Source organism: Equus quagga, unplaced genomic scaffold (assembly GCF_021613505.1).
Source record: "Equus quagga isolate Etosha38 unplaced genomic scaffold, UCLA_HA_Equagga_1.0 73442_RagTag, whole genome shotgun sequence".
Classification (NCBI taxonomy): domain Eukaryota; kingdom Metazoa; phylum Chordata; class Mammalia; order Perissodactyla; family Equidae; genus Equus; species Equus quagga.
Window position 1 is genome coordinate 6,552,750 of NW_025802777.1, and position 18,543 is coordinate 6,571,292.

At 46.1% G+C, this 18,543-nt stretch overlaps 1 protein-coding gene across 2 annotated transcripts in view; it reads left to right on the forward strand.

Moving 5' to 3' along the window:
- LOC124234277 (biotin--protein ligase-like) overlaps nucleotides 1-18,543 on the forward strand; it is a 184,386-nt gene that overhangs the window by 17,577 nt on the left and 148,266 nt on the right. For both annotated transcript variants that reach the window (XM_046651538.1, XM_046651539.1), the window contains one exon: nucleotides 2,010-2,192. In XM_046651538.1, the coding sequence (XP_046507494.1) occupies nucleotides 2,010-2,192 (183 nt within the window). The remainder of the gene's footprint in view (nucleotides 1-2,009; nucleotides 2,193-18,543) is intronic.

Below are 18,543 nucleotides of genomic sequence, written 5' to 3' on the forward strand. Positions count from 1 at the left end.
CCCTATGGTGACAGCCTTACAGCCAGAGGACGAGACATTTGTCGGATACCATGGAGGACCAGGAGTGCAAATCCAGCACACACGCTCTGGCGTGTCCTTCTGTCCTTGAATCGAGGTGCAGAGCCAGAGGTGGCCTCTCTCCTCGCTTCTGCTGTGGCAGCACCTCATCTTGAAACCAACACAAGCACTCCTCACAATGTCAGTGGCTGTCCTCCCCCTCGCCTCCTGGAACTCTGGAGGCCTGCTCGTGGGGCGAGCGCTCCCTTCCTCCTCGGCATCGCTCGTGTGTGACGATGAGTGCAGTACAGCACCCTGCGTGTGCTTCTCGGCTCTTCTGTGTCTTCACTCAGTCCAGGGAGGACAGGGGCCATTCATCACACTTGCCTCCTCTCCCTTGGGCTCAGGCGGGGGTAGAACTATATTCATTTTATTTCTGCCACGTGTCAGGGTTCATCTCCAGGCTAGCCACGTGCTCACGTGCGTTCAATGTGACCTGCTACTGTGCTGATTTCTGTAACAACACGGGCTTTGTCTTCTGCAGAGCAGAGGCACACCTTTAGGGTAAGAGCGTGCGGTAGAAGGATTTGGATACTGTAAAGTGTTTCCCTTTTCACCCTCCTCCCCTGTCCGGGCCTGCTTCGAGGGCAGACTCACCTCTTGCTCCTGGCGGACAGGCTCAGTCATGGGAGCAGCAGCCCGCCTGCAGCTGTGGTGTGGGGACGCTGTTGGACAGTGCTCTACAAGCCTTTTCAGACTGGCCTCAACTTGCAACAGTGGCACCATTTTGGACAGTGTTTTTGGCTTGGTTAAGTCTTGGGTGGAAACTGAGAGATTTTAAGTTGCCGGAAGGCTGGTGCCTTGCTTCTTATTTTCATAATGCTCATCTAACATCAGGTGGGGAGCTCTGCATATGACAGAAGTCCACAGCTGACCCCTGGCAAGAGCAAAATAAAACAAAACCAGCATGCCCAGATTGCTTTTCTGGGGACTCAAAATTCTGAGTCCTGGGCTCTAATGCACAGTTAAAATCTGATCTCAAGGGAGCTAGAAGTTCTCGTACATTCCTTATAGCAAGACAGACACCACTGATAGGAAAGTTCTAGCTCAAGGGAACTTGAAGTTCTAGTATGTTCTTTCATGTCAAGACACAGACCGTTCAGTGATAAGTGGGGGCTGTTTGATTTTAGCTGGACAACAAAGCCTGAACTAAATACATGATGTTCCATATCTTAACATTCAGTGAGGCGAAGGAGGATGGTGGGGTAGGTCTCTCTGGGGTCCCCCAAACCCCTCTCATCTGAATTCCTGCAAACACAGCAAACGGTGACTGGGGCTCCTCTGCTCCCCAGCAGTTATGACTAATTGGGGGAGGAGTTCGAGCACGACCCTCTGTGCCTGCCCGGGTTCAGGAGCGACTTTAGTTGGTTCTCAGCACAACCGTATTTATAAATGTTTTGGTTGTATATTCGAGTTAAGTGACTTGCCCAAGGTCCGGCGACTGGTTAGCGATAAAAGCTGGGACCTGGAAAGAGTTTGATTACTATCCGGCATCGTTTTGACCACGGCCCCTCTGCCTGACAGCCACGATTCTAGTCTTCTCCTTTGAATCTTCTTACTGCTTGTCATATGCTGTTGATAATTAGAAGGATTCATTTTTTTTCAGAAAAAGTGGTAAAGATGCTGGTTCTCTTTTTTCTTTTTTGGTGAGGAAGATTGACCCTGAACTAACATTTGTTGCCAGTCGTCCTCTTTTTTTTTGTCCTTCCCCAAAACCCCGTTACACAGTTGTGTATTCTAGTTGTAGGTCAGTCTAGTTCTTCTGTTTGGGCTGCCGTCTCATCATGGCTTGGTGAGCGGTACTATGTCTGCGCCCAAGATTCGAATCAGCGAACCCCAGGCTGCTGAAGGGAGCAGGCAAACTTAACCACTCGGCCACGGGGCCAGCCCCGACTGTTTTTCTTAATGTCGCTAAATGCCCCCGTTTATCCAGTGGTGTCTTTTTCCCTCAGGTGCACTTAGAACTACCTCCCAGCTCTTCAGTGGTGCGGACTCCGGAAGATTTTGATCTGCTCAAATCGAGCAATGTGAGAAGATACGAAGTCTTGAAGGAGATCCTGACAACCCTGGGCCTCAGCTGTGACGTTCAGCAAGTTCCTGCCTTAACGCCTCTCTACTTACTGTTGGCTGCCGAGGTGAGCAGGCGCGCTCAGTGCGGCGGGAGGGGAGCGCCTCTGATGCCCTTCTTTGGAGCTGACCCTTTTCCTCAGTCCTTCCATTTCAGTGGGTTTCGATTTTGATTTCCAGTTCAAAGGTGTCCAAGTATAACTAATTTTTTTGGTGTTTGTGTGTAAGGGAGGGAGAGAAGACTTGGAGTTTGAAGGTGTTAAGGTTACGGTTCTTTCCACCTAAAGGGGAAAGGTTATTGCTTTACGTGTCAGGAGCGTAGTTGAAAATCACAGTTTATTCATTTGGGATTAAAAACCTTTGTTTTGATTTGGGCCTCTCTCTTGGCGAATCTTCGGAAGGGAAAACCACGGGTTTCGCTTTGTTTGTGCTCATGTCTGCCATCTGGTGGCAGAGGGGCTCTGGAGCTCCGTTTGCATCTTTTAGCTGTATCCAGAAGGGAAAAGCTCAGGGAGGTGGGAGTGTATTCAGGAGGTTTCCCGGCCCTGTTTCTGCATTTGATGCCTGTGGTTGATACCTGCTTTGGGCAGGTTGCCGGATTCTCCAGGGGCGGTTATCGCCGATCCCTTCTCTTTGCCCAGCTATCAGTTTCTTATTAATTGTGGCCAATTATTTCGTGGGTCTATTTCTGTGGTCTCCCCTAAATAGGGAAATTTGTGAGTTTAAGGATGTAACCGAGCAGTTTCAGCAAATACCTAATAGTCCATGTGACTCTGAACACCAGACTTACCTGCTTTCCCTTGAAAAGAACAAATGATACCTCCTACCCCAGCATTTTTTTTTTTTGAGGAAGATTAGCCCTGAGCTAACATCTGCTGCCAATCCTCCTCTTTTTGCTGAGGAAGACTGGCCCTGAGCTCACATCCATGCCCATCTTCCTCTATTTTATATGTGGGACGCCTACCACAGCATGCGTGCCAAGTGGTGCCATGTCCGTACCTGGGATTCGAACCGGTGAACCCTGGGCTGCCGAAGCAGAATGTGCGCACTTAACCACTGCACCACCAGACAGCCCCATACCCCAGCATTTTTTTTTTTTAAGATTTTATTCTTTTCCTTTTTCTCCCCAAAGCCCCCCAGTACATAGTTGTATATTCTTCGTTGTGGGTCCTTCTAGTTGTGGCATGTGGGACGCTGCCTCAGCGTGGTTTGATGAGCAGTGCCATGTCTGCACCCAGGATTCAAACTGACAAAGCACTGGGCCGCCTGCAGCAGAGCGTGTGAACTTAACCACTCGGTCGTGGGGCCAGCCCCCCATACCCCAGCATTTTTAAAAGAGGAGGAGTTCTCTTTTGGGTTGTACCTTGTCCCTTAGTAAACTTACTTTTCAGAGGAGAGCGAGCTGTGAGCTCTCTGGGTGAGATGTGCTCACTTGGAGGAGAGAGATATAAAACCTGAGAGCATATAGGATTAGGGTACCTTATAGGATTATTTGCAGACTAGATGAAATAATAGACGTGAGAGTTCTGTGTAAATTGTATTATTTATTTCTAAGATAGTGCTATGATTACTTTTATTATTATTACTCTTATTATTATTAGATGGCTGAGAGTTTGAATAAGTTGTAGGTGTAAACTATGCCTGACAAATGCCTGGTGTCTAAAAAGAGTGCAGGAAATATTTTTAATTTTAAAAGTTAATAATATTGCAATGGATGATTTTTTTTTTTTATTTAAGAAACATTCTCTTGTTGTGTTTTCATTGCCCCGTTTTTGGCCAATTTGCACTCTCTTTCTTGGGTGCTCTTGGGAGTTAGCGATGTGACTTTTTTTGTACCTTCCTTGCAGGAACTCAGAGCTCCACATCGTTTATGTCGGATTTGCGTGTTCGGTTAACAGAAGGACAAGCATCAGCTGTGTCTTGGGGCTTATGAAAATGTATCAAAACAGGCTGGTCCTCAGAGCTTCCACTCCCGTAGGTGACCCACCTCCAGACCTCCCGCCTTGGAGGGGTGGGCCGAGCCATGTGGGTGAGGGTTTCTGGCCCCCAGGGACATGTGACTGTCACTCTCCTGGACCTGCTCTCTCCTTCCTGTCCTGAGCGAGGAGGGGTGCGGCCGGACATGTGAGGAGGTGCCTGCCTGCCTGCCCCGAGGTCAGGGAGCGAGAGGGACCCGGGCTTGCCCTGGGCAGTGCCCGCTGACCTTTCCCGGGAACTCTTCTGACCATGCTGGTCTTGGGACTCACACCTCTTGACTCTTGGACGTAGCAGTGGAGAGGGAAGAGGACCCCAGGTTCCTCTCCTGTGAGCAGAGGTCTGAACTCTGGGCTCTTCTCGCGCTTCTTTAGGACGGGCATGACCTGAAATACCTGAGCAGAGCCTTTGTGTTGCATGTCTGTTTATATTAACACACACAGTGGATGCTTCGTATTTTTTTTTTTTGAAAGATTTTTATTTTTTTTTCCTTTTTCTCCCCAAAGCCCCCCAGTGCATAGTTGTATATTCTTCGTTGTGGGTCCTTCTAGTTGTGGCATGTGGGACGCTGCCTCAGCGTGGTTTGATGAGCAGTGCCGTGTCTGCGCCCAGGATTCGAACCAACGAAACACTGGGCCGCCTGCAGCGGAGCGCACGAACTTAACCACTCGGCCACGGGGCCAGCCCCGGATGCTTCGTATTTTTGTCCTTTGGTTCCTTAAACTGCCTGGAGGTGGGGGGCATACGTTTTCCCCATTGATTGGCACCCGCATTCACAAACCATGGGAATGAAACGCTTGAACAAGATTAAGGCAAATATTTGTTCTATATGCACATAAACAAACACTCCACATGGACTCTAAGCCTTGTGGTCCCTTATGACATAAGAAGTTCAGAAAAGAGTGCTCACTTCAGAAATGCTCACTTCTCATTTTGGGTCCTCCATTTGGTCTGCTTGATCTTGGGTGTCTATACTGTGGATGACATTTTCCTCCCAGCTCTCTCTGTCCTGGATTTCCTTTTACTTTGGGAGCCCAAGGAACTGAGTGAGTGAGTGTATGATTGTTGTGTGGATGCTCATTTCTTATTTTTTTTTTTAGATTTTTATTTTTTATTTTATTTTTCCTTTTTCTTTCCAAAGCCCCTGGTACATAGTTTGTATATTTTTAGTTGTGGTTCCTTCTAGTTGTGGCATGTGGGATGCTGCCTCATAGTGGCCTGACGAGCGGTGCCATGTCCGTGCCCAGGATTGGAACGGGTGACACTCTGGGCTGCCAAAGCGGAGTGCCTGAACTTAACCACTCGGCCACGGGGCCGGTCCCTGGATGCTCATTTCCTAGTGTTGATTAACTCCTTTTAGAAGACCTTGAATCTGCCATAGAAGGAAATGTAAGAATTCAGGGTTTCAGAGTAAGTTTTCCTGGAACACAGATTCTCTGAAGGATTAGCGTGCGAATGAATGTGAAGGTTGCTGTTCGCTGACTGTGATGTTCTTTCTGGAGGCAGCTGGGCGATTCCTCCTGCTCTTCTGATGCTGAGGCCGAGACATTTTGGAACACCTTTTAGCCGTTGTGCTGGGGGCTCAATTTATTTAGATGACAGATTGGGAATAGAATTGGGTCGTACTTTCGATTTGGCTTTCTTTCCTGCAGCCTTCTTAATAGATCTTATTGATCCTCGTGGAAGTAAGTCACTTGGAGAGGATCTTGGCATCCTAGCATCCATCATCTGTTACGTGCGGTCCATCATCCTTAGGTTCATCACCTGCGTTAGGAATTAGATGCCTGGGCTGGCTCTCTGCTTCCTGCTCTGTGCTGTTGGGAATCAAAGATCTCACCACACGGTGTCGCTGCTGAGCTAGGCTTCCTGAAGGACAGACGCCCTGGAACCACAAAGCAGTTTTCAGAGATTTAATTTTTTCTCTCTCCATCAGTTTCACATAGTATAATTTAGGAGTTTTCCATTATGTTGGTGGCACTTTCTTTTGGGCCTGTAGAAATTATTTCACTGTCACGGTTAATAATATTCATCTTTCATTAAACATTTACTGTGTACTAGGTACTGTTATAGGATGGAACATGAAAGCAGAAAATAAACACACTAGTTATCTAAATAGTTCTACAGCGGACCAGCTGTGTTTATACGGTTTGGTGCCTAGACACTCGCTCTTTATGGCAAATAGCACAGAAGATTTACAAGGCACCCGTGTGCTGCCATGTTACTGCGATATAAAGGGAAAAGAATAGTATGGTGATCCAAGTAGGGAAAAAAGGCTAATGCAGAGTGCAGTCGACCCTTGGCGTTTGCTGGGGATATGTTCTGAGACCTTCAGCGATACCCAGACACCACAGTAGCTTGTGATTTCCGCTGTGAAATCCAGTCACGTATGACTTCATGAGCATCTCCATGCGTGACACCACAAGGAAGCAACGTTCTGTGAGGGTGCACGCTCTGGGTGCTGAGTTGGACGTCTTCTCTCACCAGAGGGTCTTCCCATTTAATCAAACCGCCCAGGGGCAGGATTAAAACTCGGGCCTCTGCAAAATTACGCTAAGTTAAAGCAAACCGGAAAACACAAGAGCACACGTATGTCACAGGCATATGCCCATAGAGAAAAGACTGGAAAGAAATACAGTATATATAGGATATATTTCTGGGTGATGGGCGTAAGGATGATTTTTGTTGTTGTTGTTGAGGAAGATTAGCCCTGAACTAACATCTGCCACCAAACCTCTTCTTTTTTGCTGAGGAAGACTGGCCCTGAGCTAACATCTGTGCCCACCTTCCTCTACTTTATATGTGGGATACCTGCCACAGCATGGCTTGACAGTCAGTGTGTAGGTCCACACCCAGGATCTGAACAGGCGAACCCTGGGCCGCCACAGTGGAATGTCTGAACTTAACTGCTGTGCCACTGGGTCGGGCCCAAGGATGATTTTTAAAAATCACTTTTAAAACTTTCTTTGTATTTTCCAAATTTTCTATAATGCACGTATTATTTTTAATAATAAGCAAAGCCAGTTATTAAAAATTAAAAAAACAAATTACTGTATGTCATTGGACTTTGAAGGCATTCTATAAATGGTCAAAACTTGAATGTTAAAAAGCAAGGACTCTGGGGCCAGCCTGGTGGCACAGCGGTTAATTTCGCATGTTCTGGTTCAGTGGCCAAGGGTTCGCCGGTTCACATCCTGGGTGCGGACATGGCACCACTTGGCAAGCTATGCTGTGGTAGGTGTCCCACATATAAAGTAGAGGAAGATGGGCATGGATGTTAGCTCAGGGCCATTCTTCCTCAGCAAAAAGAGGAGGATTGGCAGCAGATGTTAGCTCAGGGCTAATCTTCCTCAAAAGGAAAAAAAAAAGGCAAGGACTCTCATGTGAATGTTGATGGTTTATTTAATATTTGACATCTATATTATTTAAAAAGCATTGGCTTTGTTAGTGAATGACTTTACTCTGGTGCATGACTAGTTATAGCTCCAACTGGTAAGTTAAGTTGTGGCTCTCGTGTTAGTATGTGGATGACTCTGGGCCTCGGCAGTGCATTTGCTCCTGTGGGTGGGAGGTGCTCCTGGTGGGAGCTTGTAATTCAAGCGCCCCCGCCCCTGCTTAGCTGTAGCAGTTTCTTGATGGAACTGTTTCTCTAAGAAGGCCGTATACGTGCTGGCGTCTACACAGTGAGCCGTTTCAAACAGATGATCTCCTTTCTGGAGCTATGGGTGGAGCGAGACTCAGGAGCACGTTACATGGTCGACTGCTGGGTTCTGTGGCGCGAGATTACCAGGCAGCCACCACACCAACCTCCCGCCACTGGGGGTGACGTGCACTTCGCAGGAATGCACGTTTACTGTGGGGGACACAAGTGTGTTTGTGAACGATGCTGAGTTTTTAGAAGAAACACTTCTTTCCCTTGCAGAACCTAAAGTCCAAGTGAGAAACTCATCTTCTTGTTTCCCCTTCTCTGGGCTCCGTTTCCGTTTTTCTCTCTGCCAGGGAAGTGGCAGGAAGGAAGAGGGCGTGCAGCACAACCACGAGGGGTTTGTGCCGAGAGGGGCAGCTGTTGATTTGGACAGACCCGACTGGAACCTGAACGCAGGGACCGAGCCTCAGCCGCCACTCTACCCCTGTAGAGCCGGCTATCAACGGGTCCCTTTGGATACCCCCAGCGCGGCTGGAGGAGGAGGGTGGGACCGCACAGCCTGCCCCCTGTGTTCCCCTACCCCCCCTGGAGAGCGTGCGCTTCTTTCCGAAACTGCAAAGCTGGGATTCTTTCACGCGTTGTGACTGGTGGCTAATGATTTGGGGGTAACCTGAGAGACAGAAGCAGGCGGGATGTTGGTGGGAGTCCTGCATGAGGGGCTTCAGTTCCTTTGCCTCAGGGTCAAGATGTGACCCTAACAAGAAGTGACAACGGGGTTTGTTATTAAAGCAACCGGGCAGAAATCACCATGTTGTGCGTGTGTAATTTTGGTAGGGTGGGAGTCATGGGTTGGATCATATGTGCTTAAAAACAAAGACCAGTATAACATTTCATTTCCAGTCCACCTCAAATTACTTTCCCTAAAACTTTTTTTTTCCCCCCTCCCCAAACAGGTATTGTTGGTAAGGATAATTTTGATATTTGTAAACGTGTCAAAAAACTGCCGTGTGCTCCCTTCCACGTGGGGAATTACTTTCTGGATGTGGTTGCTTTATGAAGAAACATAGACTAAATCATGCCACATGGTTTTTACGCCCTCCTCCTTGAACCGACCTTTGTTTAGCCCGCATCCAAGTGGCTACTAACTGAGACCTTGCTGCAGAAGTTTCTGGAAAACAAGAGATAATTTCTCATCTTCGCAGCCTGCTTTATAGTTAACCAGGTGCCTTCCAAGGGGTCAGGACCTCATCTGGATCTCCCAGTGGCCACGATGGCGGGGGAAGGCCCGGGAGGGGTCCTCACCCCTCCGAGGAGCACTGGGTTGTGGGGCTGTGGAGACTCTCACGTAGTTTTTTGAGTTAATTAGAATTCTCCAATTAAAAAAAAAAAAAACACTTCACTTTCCATTTTTTTGGCTTCTTTTTGGCACAGAATCCTCCCTCGTTTAATCCTAGTTCTGAATCTTGAGTGTACAGTGAGAGAGAAACTTCTTGTGTTCCTTTAAAATACAACTTCAAAAATAATTTTTAGAGGTCCAAATTAGAGAGAAACGCAGACTTCCAGGTGCGCCCTGAATAGCTTTTGACATGTGGCTGATGTGGTGGTGTGGCGGCATTTTACCATCGCGCACCAGCCACAGAGCAGCTGGCAGATTAAAGCAGACATTTAAAAGCTTTTATAACTATGAATGTTTTTAAGGGTCTTTCATGTGCCTCTTTCTCTCCTTTCTTTCTTCCTTCACCCTTCACCCAAACTGGAAATTTTTTGTTCATTTTAACTGACTTCCTGTTATCAAACATAATACCTATGGCAAAGGGGACATGATGAGTTTTGACATTGAAATGCCAAAGAAATAAGACTTGTGGTGTTTTCCTTAGCTGCCTTTATTTTATCCTATTTTAGTGGGGGAGAGGCTTTTCAGCTACTGTACGTACTGTATTTTTATTTGAATCTTGTTTCTACAGGAATATTCCAAAGGGACTCCTTCAGAGTAAATCCTTCTCGACTGCAGTCGAGGCAGAGACTGATAATATGCTGTGGGAAAAACAGACACAACTTTGGTTGTTCTCTGCTTTTATTTGGTGCTGTTGTAGTTTTGGTTTTCTCTCTGTTGCACCTCTTGCTGGCTACTTGGGGTGAGTGGGTCCCCAGCGAGAGGGAACATCTTTTCCAGTGGTGTCTTTCTCGGGGTAGCAGCCGATCTAGGAAAGGCAGTTTTATTTCCTTAGACTATTTATATCCACTGCTCGTGCAGTCACAGATTTGTGGATGGGAACCAGGCTCTTTTGGAATAAAAAATCCTCTAAGACCAAATGCTTTCTGTCTTCTGCACCAGCTCCTAATAGCTGCCATGTGTGAGCGGGTATGGATTATGGCGTTGCCTCCTGGGGAAGTCGATTGAAGCTGTCTCGCGGAAGTCTTGCAACGTTCTTAAGCGCAGATTTTTGTCTCGCAAGTCTGAAAAATACATCCCAGGGAATATGCCCACGGTAGTGCCAGGTTAGAGGGCATGATCAAAGGGCCCTCACGATCGGGCGCCTAGCTGAGGGCCAGGATTGAGGCGGGCATGGCCGCGAGGCACTCCGTGACGACAGCAGGACCATTTGGAGCATGGTTCTGCCAGCTGTGGAGCTGCCATGTCAGTTCAGGAATGTTGGGGTCTGAGCCCTGAATACCGTTGGATAGATGTTCTCCTGCAGTTTTCGGGGATGTGAATTATAGTTCAGGAGCACATTTTGTTTCCATTCCTGCTAATAATTTGAGAATATCGCTCCAAGAATTGTGCTGTTTTGAAAAAATGTTTAGAGTGCTTCGGGGTTTCAAAACTGATGGGCAGTTTGTGGACCTGAATGATCCTTAATCCTCCACTTCCCCTGCCCGAGTGGGAAGGGTAGAGACAACTCAGGGTACCCGGCTGGTGGTATTCCTGTGTTGGAACTCAGCAGTGAGGCTGGGTCGGGGTGAGGCGGAGATTTCTTTGGCTTCCTCATGAAAGCAGGCCAGCTTGGCAGCAGGAAAGCTCAGCCAAGGTTAGTCTGTCTGTCTGTCCATGAGTCTCTTTCTCTTGGAGATAAGAAGAGAATGCTAATTGCTTTCTTAGTTTTGTTTGTTTCAGCCCCCTGGGGCTCCCTGTGAGTGGAGCATCCTTCTAGGCATTCCTGTGCCTAGTTTGGCCATGCATAGCCTTCCAGGTGCTGTGTGTTTCTAGAACAATTCTACATTATTCTTCTGCTTCTGTTGTGAGTATTTCTCTTTCTTAAAATGTTTCCAGGCTTTGGTTTAATAATGTAATCAGTGGAAGAAATATTGCAGTACAGCTTATAATTTTGGTTCTTATTGAATGTCGGAGATACTATTCCTCATGCAAAATTCTGGAGATCAGACCCCATTTGATCAATTGAGGAACAGGCTTTAAACGAAAACAACTTAGAGTCTTTAGAGTATTTGTTTTAATTGATTTTTTTTAGCGGTATTTGAGTCTTTATAATTTTTTTCATTTTTTTTTTAAGATTGGCGCCTGAGCTAACATCTGCTGCCAATCGTTTTTTTTCTTCTTCTTCTCCCCAAAGCCCCCCAGTACATAGTTGTATATTCTGGTTGTAGGTCCCTCTGGTTTGCTGTGTGGGATGTGGCCTCAGCATGGCCTGACGAGCAGTGCCATGTCTGTGCCCAGGATCCAAACCAGCGAAACCCTGGGCCCCCGAAGTGGAGTGTGCGGACTTAACCACTCGGCCATGGGGCCAGCCCCTGAGTCTTTGTAATTTTAACGTGAATTTTATATATATATATACATATGTATACATAATCATATGTTTGCTTTAACTGAAACTAAGGAAAATACATAAGATTGCTAAACTAGAACCTCTCTTTGTGGAGAGGTCTTTTTCCCATTTACTTCTGAGGATGAGAGAAGACTTAGGTTATAATATCTAGAGATTTTTGCTAAAAAGGACATGTACTTTCCCATTGACACATGGAGATTTACGACCTAATTTTATTGTGGAGGTGGAAGTTCTCCTGTCTGTGTGTCCGAGTGTGGAGAGACAGGGCTTATGAATGAAGAGAGGGACTATGTTATCACTTGCTTCTTGCACCTCTGAGGTTTAAATGCAAGTTCTAAATAAAATCTCTTGGGAAAGTGGGCTGGCATCAACCGTCACCAGTCAGCAGGATCGCCCGATTCTGAGCGGACGCATCACCGGACCGTTCATCTTTCCTGAGCACCGAGCTGTAAAAACTTTGAGTGTAAATCTACTTGCCTCCTGCAGGCAAAGTAAAAGTTTGAAAAATTAAAAGTGAATGGCGTTCTAAGACAACTTGTAAAGGTTTGCTTTTCTATGCCGTAGGAAAGTATTTGACAAATTGTTTTCTTCTGTTGAGCAAAAATGAATCCTACATACAGCAGTTATTCAAGAGTAATTGAATCATGGCACCCCAATCCCCCTTCCCATTTTTAATGTCGGTAAATGAGGAAATATAGCTTTTAAAAGAAAAGATCAAACTGTGGTTTCATAAATTAAAAAATTATGATTCATTGTTTTGGGAATTGGGCGTGTGGGAAATGTCCAGACTCTTTCTGACTAGCATTGCCTAGATTATTACTCTATATTGTTGCTTTCCATAGGCAACCTTGATAGATGTGATGATTTAAGTTTTTCTGCGTCTTTTTAGTCTACAAAATGCTTTAGGCGTCAAAGGTCTGTAATTTTCAAAGTTCTCCTGTCTGTGTGTATTTTCATTCCGTGTTGATGGGATTAGGTGTGGTGTCTTGAATTGGCTGAATGAATTTGTCACAGAAGATAGCTTTTTAAAGGACAGACCACTGTCATTGAATTCTTATGACTAGACCTTCGCCATTCTGTTGGGAAAGGGTAAATGAGACACTTTTCACATCCTTTCAGGGACTTTGTAGTATTTATGCTGGTCCCAGCGAAGCAATGAGATGGAAAAAAAATTTTTTTTAAACTTTTTAAGCAGTTCCTCCAGATAGTCTTTTGTAAGAATTTGTGATTGTTACCATTTTCATCTTTATACTGGAACAATTTGAAATGGTGGACAGGTACCTTTCCATAATTAATTTAAGCACAATGAAAGAATGTTTTGCTTTCTGCTCTATTTATTTCAGGCTCTTTCTCAAATTAATTTTACTGTTAACTTAAGAATTATAAAGGTAATGCATAGGAGCTTCAAATTTACAAACAAGTTGTGTTTTCAAAGTTTGTTTGCTAAATTGGTATTTTAAAAACATGGTCCCTATTATTTATGCCAATTGGGTTTTCTTACCAGCTCCTATATGTCCTCATGCTCCATAATGCAGTTAAACTGTGGAATGCCGTCTGGTACCGTCTGTGACAGACGTGGCTTGGTGGATCACTAATGCAGTGCAGACACCGTGAGTGTCTCTTTCTACTTCTCCAGTGTCCGGCTGAGAATTTAACAGCTCATTTGCAGACACTGATTGAAAATGGTCATGTTGGACGCCTAGTAAGTCTGTGGTGTGCACATATGTCCTTATGGGGAATTAATGGGGAATTGGTAGGTTAATTCCTCTCTTATATTTAAGAAAACATTTTTTTCTTTTTTGTAGTAATTGTTGAACTGCACACACAAGTAAGAGAAAACGTTTCATGGGAAATTTCAAATATACAGAAATAAACAGAACCATGTGATGCACCCTTGTGTACTGATCACCGTGCGTCACAATTTTCCGTTCTGACCAATCTTATTTCATCGATTCTTAACCAGTCCTCCTCTTATGTTATTTTGCAGCAAATCCCAGGTATTGTATCCAGTTTCTCATCTGTAAATATTTTAGTATGGGTCTCTAAAAGGTAAGGGTTCTGTTTAAAAACATAACCCATACGACTGTCACACCTAAAGTAAAAGAATTCCTTCATATAATCTCTTATCCAGTCATGCTCCAGTATCTAACAGGACATATTTAGAGATGGGCAGTATTATCCATGCATTGTGTATAAGCATGTGGGTCCCTTTATAAAACTAATGCAAGAAGGAGGCACTGAGATTTGTAACTTTTTGGGGAAGTGATTTGGAAAGCTCCTTTCTGTGCTGTTTTGAATGCCATATGTTAGCTCCTGTTATCAGGCCATTCTGAAAATAGCGGCAAATAACCAGTGGTAATAATATGCAATACAACCCTGCACATTGAAATACGGGAATTTTGGTCCGACTCTTGTCCCTTCAGAACTCCCCGCGAGGTTCCCGCCCTCTTTTCTGCACGCGGAGTCCTGGTTTTGTCAGCAGGGACGGTATTGATTTTTGTTCTGTATGCTTTGGTTTGGGTTGGTGTTTAGCCTTTGACCCAGCCACTTTCTTCCAATAAACAGTTTGTTGATGAGAGCAGCTGCCCAGCAGATTATTTCCAGATCCTTCTCTCATGGCCGAGGACACAGTGCACCTTACGAAGAAGTCGGCTTGAGGCTAGTGACTTCTCCTTCCTACGGCTCGCTACCTTTGAAGCCGGCTGTCAGCCTCTGAGCATCCTTCTGTTTATATCCAGTGAAGTGGGGTGAATCTGTGGCACCAGAATTCAGGCCTCACTTACCATGTTGACTCTTTTATTTTAATCTCTGAACGAATGATACCAGCATTTTTTGGAAGTTTCTGCCTCATGGAGCAATTCCATATATATACGTGGAAATTAGTCTGCCAGGTGGTGGTATATAGGGAAGTAGAGAGAAAATGCTTTATTTTGTAAGAATCCATGCACCTTGAATGTTTAAGGGTTATCTACACAATTGAGAAAGGAGCTAACTTTCAAACTAAGGTAAGTATTATCTGCCTTGTATTATTATCTTGCCCTTTTAAAGTAAATTCTCACTTTTTTCCTCCTTTTGAAAGCAGTACTCTTTCTCTCTCTTTTTTTTTTTTAATGTAAGCAATAGGTACCCTAATGACTTGGCAATTTATGTGACTCAAAGGTGCACCTTAGTTTGGATTTTTGTTGCTTCTCTAATAACCCCCCCCACCAGCTGTTACCTAGAATGGCCTGTCGGTTTGCAGCAACCTTCATTAAGGCGAGGTCAGAACTTCCAGCATCAGAGCCAATACTTTTCACTAAACTGGCCACCAGGGGCTGCTGTCAGAATGGTGTGGCTGAGCTCACCTCCCCAGAGGCAAGTTTACTTTTTCTACAACCAGTAAATTTTGTTAAGCTACCAATCCTGGTTTCAGAACTCAGGTCTCACTACACAGCCTCCAGTCACCAAGCATGCTTACGGCTGTATCCCTTCCAGCCAGGTATTACGTAGAACCTGGACTCGGTTCAAGACCTAAGATTAAGACTTGTGTGTTTTTCATTCAGTGCCAGTAAGCTGTTAGTAATACACTGATTCCACATATACTGAAGAACTCCATGGAACGCACTGGGGTTTGTGCCTGGGGAAAGTGTGGCCTGCATTTGGACTGTTCAGGTTCCAGGCCTCTGGAGGAACGGTCCATGGCAATCAAAGTCTGGTTTTTCAGGGAGGTGTTCTTGCCTGAAGTGGCCTTAGCATCCCTGCCCGGATGCAGACAGCATGAAGGGTTTTGCTGATCCAACTAAGATGTGAAACGCTAAAGGTATTCTTGGTGGTGGTTGATTTCTTAATTTTTATTTTTTATTATTATTATTTTTTACAAAGCCTGCATCTTTGATGATCCCAGGATTAACAGCAGAACAAAGATACAGCGACTGTCGGAGCTGGCAGGGGCCTTAGAGTTTCTGGAGCCAATCCCTTTGTTTCTCCCTAACTTTTTACTTAGAAAAAATTTAAAACCTAAGAAAGGGTGAAAGAATGGTGCACAGATCCCGTGTAGCCTTCACCTGCATCCACCCCTCATTAATATTTTGCCACATTTTGATAAAGAAGGTTCAGTTTTTTTGAAAGATGCATATGTCACTGCCTTTAATTGATACACAGGCCACAGAACTAACTGTAAGTTGTTTGTGAGAGCGTGAAGCGTCTGCATGTTTGCTTCTAGGAGTTGGCAAGAGAGTGGCGCTAGTTTCCACTTGGCCCTGGGCTTGTTATTTGAAGTAAAACCAGTAGCCCTACTGGTTTGTCATGGTTCTGGATGGCCAGTCTTCACCTTACTAGGCTGTGGGCACACCCCATCTTCACATGGTCCAGCATGTATAAAATTCTTACAATATGACATATCTAAAAGTCCTAAATTTTGGAACTTAAAACATCTAAACGCCACAACTAGTTGATCTTTTATGCCCAACAAAGCGATTCTATCCCCGATCTAGGAAAATTCCACCAATGACCCTTCCGGGGTCTAGGATTTCCACGTTTTCTTTCAACTTTCTGACTTGAGCATGGTGACGCGGGACCTTGGCTCTGATCGCTTGCTTCCATAAGAATTTTTTTTTTGGTAAAACTGTACATACTGTACAAATGCCATCGTGTTATTTATGTGAGTATCCGTCTGCCCCACTAAACCGTAATACAAGAGCATTTGAAGGCAAGGACCATATGTTGTTAATCTCTGTCTCTCTTTTCCGGTATTTTCCTATAGTAGGCATTTAGTAAGTGTGTCTTGTTTGAACACTTAAAAAGCATTTTGGCTTTTCCAAAACTCTAATGTATTGTGAAACACTTCCTCTGCTCCTGTGTCTGGGGGACCCACGAGGCTTCGGGGTACAGGCCAGCGGTATACAGCCCACCCAGCTCGGACTGGCTGCCCAGTCCAATCCGACTCTGTCACCCCTTATTCAAGGTATAGCAGATATTTTGTAAATAACCAGGTTAAACAGTTTAAAAGAGTCTGCTGTCGATGTGCCTGAGGCAGACCGACAAGATGGAGCTTCGGGAGAAAGTTGGAAGAGTTTTATCTGTTACTAACGCGCTTTCCCGTTTAGAAACGACACCAAGTACACGCTGGTTGTCCACCAGCTGTTCCTTCCTGAGAACTCGTGGTACTTTGGGAAACGCATGCTTCTTAGACCATCTCCTTTGAAAGCTTGTATGTGGCTCCGCCGTCTCCTTGCACGCTTAGGACAGTGTCCTGCGCCCCTCCCCGCTCCCCACCAAGGCGCTGTTCCCTGGGATTCTCTGAATTTTCCAGAGCGTCATGGTGACAGCCACTTGAACCAATGGACTTTTGCTAAAATAAGTGGATTAGAATAGGAAGCGCTCAGCCTTCTCAGAATCCTTCTCAAGACTGGCCACTTCTCTCTTTCCATGTATATTTTAATTTTGGAATCCTAGAGATGTTGTTAAGAGTTTTAACCGAGCGTTAAACATTTGGGACTAAACAATAAACCTTGACGCTGCATCTTGAATGTCCCAGCTGAAAGGAATGTTCCAGTGTTCTCGTTTTAGAAATGGAAGGACTGAGGCCAGGACAAGCAGGGCCTCTTGGTGTCTCCCAGCTGGTCGGTCACAGAGCTGTTGACCCACTTCTGGGCGGGGGTCTCCCACCTCCACACACAGTGCTCCAGAGAGCTCGAGGCCAGGCCCACAAGGGATGGGCAGATAGTTTAGGATGGATGGGGCCTTGCGATGTCCTCAAAATCAGTCCTGTGCCTGGCACTCCAGGCCTGCTGCTCCTCAGCATTGTAGAGGAGGGGACGGTGACATCTGTTTGTGGGTGCGTGAGTGTGAGTGTGTGTGTGCGAGTAGGTGAGCCAGGATGCGCCACCTCAGAGTGAGCCAGGCAGGGCCGCCCACAGGCATTCCCACTTATACCCTGGGCTCACAACACACAGCTTTCTTGGCTTCGCAGCCCACGTCCCCGCTCTGTCAGAAGCCTGTTTGTGTTGGCCTGGGACAAATGGCGGGCGTTTTACACAGGCAGGCTTAATGAAGGCCCTGGAGACTTCGACGGATGTTGAACGCAAACCCGCTCGCCCTGTCAGTGGAAGCTAGCGCCTCTGGAGTAGGAGCCGGGGTTGGGCCCCGACCGGAGAGCCTCCCTCTCTTTCAGGGCTGTCCGTGGCTTTCTTTTGGTCTCCGCGCTTGCAGAATAGATTTCACCTCTAAAATGAGCCCGTTTGGCCCAGCAGAGGTGTGATGCCTATAAAACCAGCCTTGTTAGAAATGACTTATTCATTACCTCTGCTTTACTGGTCCACCCCAGCCCTTTGTGGTCTTCGCTAGTTGGCAGGTAAGAAAAAATGCAGTAAATCCGTGGCCTTTCAGAGCCTGAGCGATACCTTTCCATAATAAAAGGAATACAGTTTAACAGACATTTATTGAGTGCCCACTGTGTCCCAGTGCATGGGGGACCTAGAAGTGACAGTGACAAGTTCAGCTCATGCATGGGGGACCTAGAAGTGACAGTGACAAGTTCAGCTCGTGAGGAGCTCCTATTCCTAGGACTTAGATATCTGATGCCTTCTGTTGTAAATCTGTCAGAGTTGCAGAGTTACCGTTCCAGGTCTGGTCCAGTGGCTAGTGGTGGATCAGGATGTGTAGACATTTATCGGTTGTTGGGCCCCAGTTGGGCATCAGGGGTGGCATGTGAGGGGCAGTCACTTGAGAGGGGGCGTCCCCAGCTGGCTCCGAGCAGCTTTGCGTTCTCTCTCAGCAGGTGTTGGCCACCGTCCGGTTTACTCTGTCCCCTTGTTCTCTTCTGTTTCCTAGGCCCTGGTTGCTCTCAGCCTCAAGTTTGTGCGAGCAGGAGGTTGCCGGGCAGGAGGTGCGAGGTGGATGGGTTTCCTCCGTGCCCTCTGGGTGGACAGCCCCCGTGGGTGGCTCTGTCCTCTTGCTCTTTCAGGCTGATGCTGGTCCAGGTGCATCTTCCTTGCTGCTTTTTGATTCTCTTAACTCTGCCCACAGTTTGTAAGTAGCCCT